The sequence below is a fragment of the Xiphophorus couchianus genome, chromosome 14 (assembly GCF_001444195.1).
Source record: "Xiphophorus couchianus chromosome 14, X_couchianus-1.0, whole genome shotgun sequence".
NCBI classification, from domain to species: domain Eukaryota; kingdom Metazoa; phylum Chordata; class Actinopteri; order Cyprinodontiformes; family Poeciliidae; genus Xiphophorus; species Xiphophorus couchianus.
Window position 1 is genome coordinate 18,296,316 of NC_040241.1, and position 5,170 is coordinate 18,301,485.

The 5,170-nt window shown below is 39.0% G+C and overlaps 1 protein-coding gene across 3 annotated transcripts; it reads left to right on the forward strand.

The window, feature by feature from the left end:
* The first annotated feature begins 73 nt into the window (after nt 1-73).
* Nucleotides 74-3,785, forward strand: fam113 (family with sequence similarity 113). 3 transcript variants are annotated; one of them, XM_028038263.1, is made up of 10 exons: nt 74-358; nt 429-501; nt 591-670; nt 834-1,066; nt 1,523-1,673; nt 1,893-1,919; nt 1,989-2,223; nt 2,305-2,352; nt 2,826-3,023; nt 3,573-3,785. In XM_028038263.1, exons 1-10 carry the CDS (start codon nt 356-358, stop codon nt 3,734-3,736), a joined length of 1,212 nt encoding a protein of 403 aa, XP_027894064.1. In that variant the 5' UTR covers nt 74-355; the 3' UTR covers nt 3,737-3,785. The 3 variants fall into 3 exon arrangements, with proteins under 3 accessions (XP_027894064.1, XP_027894065.1, XP_027894066.1); XM_028038264.1 differs by having other exon boundaries at nt 2,308-2,352; XM_028038265.1 differs by lacking the exon at nt 1,893-1,919.
* The last annotated feature ends 1,385 nt before the right edge of the window (nt 3,786-5,170 follow it).

The following is a 5,170-nucleotide window of genomic DNA, read 5'->3' on the forward strand; positions in this document are numbered from 1 at the left end:
ATTTTGAAGTGATGCAGAGGCTCGCTGTATGAGGAGAAATTTCCGACCGTCATTAAAGGCCTCATCCAATCAGCGTCACCTGAGTCTGTAGAACTAACGGCCACCAGGGTCGAACAATTATGCTAACTCTTTAAAAGCTGACTCGGCGATGTGGCTGTTTGGGTGTTTTGCGTTTTAAAAGTGGGCTTAAGCTCCAAAAAATTAGTTTTTCGTGGGTTTAAGGATTTAGAAGGGGAACAAGTTTGGAAATAAATAGCTTTTTAGTTAACGGCTAACATTCAGAAAGTGTGGTCGGTCGTGAATTTAGGAAAGTGGTAGTTTTAAACCCAACTCAATTTGAAAATATTAAAACACAATGGTAAGTATATTTTTTGCATCTTTACGTTTAATATATATATATATATATAAAGTAATCTTTTAATTGCCAGAAAGAGACGGTGAACCACCAGCAGGCCCGCCTGCTCCTCCATAACAAGTTCGTCGTGGTGTTGGGAGACTCCAGTGAGCAACTCCTCCCTTCCTTGTTATATCTAAATATATTTCCCCCCCCTGTTTATTTTCTGTAATTTATTAAACGTATTTTCATTTAGTTCAGCGTTCTGTATACAAGGACCTTGTCGTACTGCTACAAAAGGACCGATACCTCACCTTAAGACAACTAAAGAGCAAGGTTAGCAGCATGTGGACATAATTTACAAAAATGGGAGATATTAAATGTGTACATGGCAAGATATTCATCTGCTAATACATGAAACCTGATATTTCTGTGACGTCTTTTAAGTTAAAAGCTCATTGGCTTTTCTCCTGTTAATTGTGACATTTTGTCCCTGTAGGGTGAGATGAGCTTCGAGCTGGACTGCTTGGTGGAAGGAGGCTGTCTGGACCGAATGAACAATGGGACTGCGTACACAGAGGTCCGTCAGTATCAGTCTGACCACCACCTGATCCGCTTCTACTTCGTGACTCGCATCTTCTCCAGATACATGCAGAGCATCATCCAGGACTTCCGTCAGGGCTTGAAACCAGACGTGGTCATTGTGAACTCTTGTGTTTGGGATATTTCAAGGTGGGTACAAGAAGTACTAATATCATATAAAACACCAAGTTTAAATATTAGTACTAGAGATTCTCTAGTGCAGTAGTCCAAAAAGTTGGGGTCAAGAATATGTCTCATGGTGTAGCATGAGGTCCGAAATGGACCTGAATGCAAAAAAAAAAAAGCCAATAAGAAAGCATTTGCATTTTAGAAACGTAAAAAATAAAAGCAAAACTTGATTTAAATAAAAGCAAGGTGATTCCCAGTACATTGGCTGTTGGTGCTGAGTGTTTTCATTGCATCACTTTTTACCTTATTAAGCAAAACTGCTTGTATGCTCAACCAACAGTCAGGGTCAGGTGCAGAGGCATAGAGGAATGCCTCTTGTATATTTGTAATTACCATATTGATTATTATGCTTTTGATCCTAATATTTGTGTTGTAATTGCTTAGGCCTGTTTTGTTGTTTGCATTATATTTATTTAGATACAATCCCAAATGGGTGGATGACTACAAGGCAAACCTTAAACGGTTCTTTGGTGAGCTGAAGAGTTTCTTACCAGAGGAAACCTTATTTGTCTGGAATCTCACCATGCCCTTAGGAGAAAGGATCAAAGGTGGCTTTCTGGTGCCTGAAGTGAGTTACTATTGAGTGTAAAAAGACACAAATGTATTTTAATGCTGAATAAAGTGAACAGACTTATGTTTATCTTCTCACTTGGAATGGACATTAAGCTGTAAAATGTTACAGGTTTACCATGCTGATATTATGGCAAAGTGACAGCAGAGATGTATTCTTTTTATGTCCTCATTTAACCAATATAAAATGTATGCAGCAATAACTCCCTCTTTGCAGCGCCATGCAGTCCCCATTGTCCAGCCTGTAAGTTTAGCTTTTTATCTTGATATTTTCTGCTGAAAGGAAAAGTGCATAATTTTTCTCTGACCACAGATTGAGCACAAAGCTCCTCAGCTGCGTTACGACGTGATTGAAGCCAACTTCTATGGTGGGACTCTGGCCGACAACTATGAGATGGATGTGTTGGACCTTCACTTTCAGTTCCGCTTCTCATTACAACATCGAACCAAAGACGGCGTCCACTGGAACGCCATCGCCCACCGCAGGATCACCGCTCTTCTGTTACAGCACATTGCACAAGCCTGGGGTGTGATGCTGACTGCTGATGGTGAGAAGAGTGGCTTCACAAACATGCACACATGCATCTTTTATTTAAGAATGAAAACATGTATCTACGTTGTTGTTTCAGAAGTTCCTGATCAGAAGTCAATCTATGACTGTTCTACAAAATTTGCAGGTAAGACATGATGGTGATTCCTGTGGTTTATTCAGATGGGAAACGAAGGGAAATTAAAGATTTTACAGGCCTGGAAATCAATGGACTTTGCAAAGTATGAACAAGTATTTTCAATACCAACTGGTACTGTACAGATTCTCATGCAGGGAGTTCCTGGCTTCCATAGATGATTTTCTTTGTGTTTCTGTAGTATTTTTTGGATCAGCACAGAGGAGATTAGTTCTTCAGAGATGGATGTTAAAGGTTATCCTGGCATTTCCAAAAGAAAACTCTAAACTGCATACTTTAGAAAAGTTGAAGTGCACCTGCTGGAAGATGACATCTATCTTTAAAGACCATATTTCTGTTTCTTTGATGCTAAAACAAGAGAGAATCTTTAAATGAAGCTTCTGCACTTCCTTGTTCCACCTTAAGTAATTTTCTTTTATCTCTTTGTTTCACCCCTCTTTCCTGTCCAAACGGTTACCAAACAGCTGCTGCGACTTCAGACAGCTTTAGAGAGGAGTTCACCTCTGATTCTTTGTCTGGTGCCTTCTTGAGCTTTGAAGATAAGAGAGAGCCACTGTCACATCGGCACGAAAATGCAGAGAACTTCCGACCTGTCGTCCTGCCACAGCGGCCCCGGCTACGCCGCAGACCTCAGCAGAAATATTATGTACCGCCCAGACATGGTAAGTGTACGCACTGCTTAAGACTTGGTATTTAAAACCTCATCGTGTTTCTAGGTGAAGGTACCATTTACCATCTTTACGAGATGTCTGCATTGCCCATCCAGTACACTTGTGCAAATAATACGTTCTCCAATAATACGTTGTGTAATAAAATAGATGGAAGGAAAATGTTCAACTCATGAAGAAAGGGAAGTCATGACACAATCACCCAACAGAATAATTTAATTCACAAACATCAACTGGCAAATCCAGACCTGGAATTAGCATTACAAGTTATTGAACAAAAAAAGGCTATGGTCACAGCCTGATGTGTCATTTTGTTTTCATTAGGCGTGATATTTGCATGTATTGGCAAGATGGGTTGTTAACTGACACCTGGTGTATTTTGAGTTGCACCGTTAGAAATATTAACTTTAACATGTTGTGTTCAGTAGATGCAGACTTTAAAATTTTTTTTTAATTCAGTACCAAAACTAGTGCAAAATCAATCGCATAAATGTATCGGTTTAAAAAATATTGGGCCTAAAATTCAGTCTGAACATCTTACAGGTGTTGACAACGTGCCTCCCTCCTCCCACTTTGAGCCCTATGAAGATTACCACCAGCCCCCCAATCATCAGTTTGTGATGAGGAACCGTCACAGCAGACGTCACTATGCCCCCTACACCCATCACAAACCAGATCACCCTCCCGCTCATGGATATCATTACTGAAATGGAGCTGTTCAAGTGCCACTCATGTTTAAAGCATCGTTCTCTTCCGTAAAAACAGGCGTTTTGTAATTGTGTACACTGGGTTTTTAGTTTTTTCACTAAGAGCCAAACCTTTTAATATTTGCTTGTAAGTTTTTAGTTTTTGAGCTGTTTTTCCATTAAATATAATTTCAAGACTGTATTGTTAAAGTTTTTTAAGAAATAAACATTTGTCACAATATAATGCTGTTAATTTTGTTCCTGATAAATCGATACATCTGACTCCTCTGTTGGCCGCCTTGTTCGAAAAATTGAAAAATGGCTGTTATTGAACCACTTTCTAACTAATTTAGTGATACGATTGTCAATTTGAAATGGCAAATGGCCTTTTCAAATATGTGTAGGGCTTTGTCAAGTCAGAGGAGTCCAAAGTGCTTCACATTGCCACTGGGCCCTTTAACCACTACCAGCAAAAGAGCAGGTGAATTGTCTTGCCCAGGAATACAATGGCAAAGTGACTTGGATGGATGTGGATTTTAACTGGATACACCTCATTGTTATCTTCAAATGTTAAATATTTTCAGTCTTTCCTTATGGGATGTCATGTCCTTTATGTTAAAGTGCATCAGTTCTTGCAAAACATAATTCTGTCACTCTGGTACTGAAGTTGGGAAGGCTTTTTTCTTTTCCTCAAAGTGTGATTATTCTGGTCAAACAACTTTGTTTCATGACACCACAGAACATATCTGCAAGAATAACAAGATTTATCTGGATGAGCATTTGTAAACTATTTTGGTTTTTAAGGCTGCCTTGGCTACATTTTGGTTTTAGCTTCTTCCTTGCTGAGTGTCTTTTCAGCCCATGTCTGTACAGAAGTTATGATCATGAGCTCTAATTCTGTTGCTATGTGGTAGTTGGGTACATTTTGCAACAAATTGTCTGGGTTATAAACCCAGTCTCCATCCTGAACCTTACTGCTGCATTTATGTTTATGCTAGCATATAGTATATGCCACAAGTAGGTTGGAGATGTTTCCTTTAAATGCATCAGGAGCTTGCAAAGGCATGATAGTATTTTTATGAATTATTGAAAGTTAAAGTTCAGATCTAATTTACCATCTAATTGCATTTTGATATTTCACTACAACCATTTTCCATGTATTGTGCCGTTATAAAATGACCAATTTGAACCCCCGATCAAACTAGAACTGAACATTCTCCTGCTGGTGGCTATAGTAAGACACCTTTATTAAATTGCCACTTTCTGAAGTGTCTTGTAGTGGACAGCTACATGGAAAATATGACAAAGATATGAAGGGATAAAATTACCCAATTAGGCAAACCTGCTACCTCGTGTGATTTGTTCGATTAGGATTAAAAGCTTGAAAATGTTGGCATGCCATTGAGTCTAAGCTATTACTTTCAACCAGGCAGAAAAACTATTAAAGACTGTAAG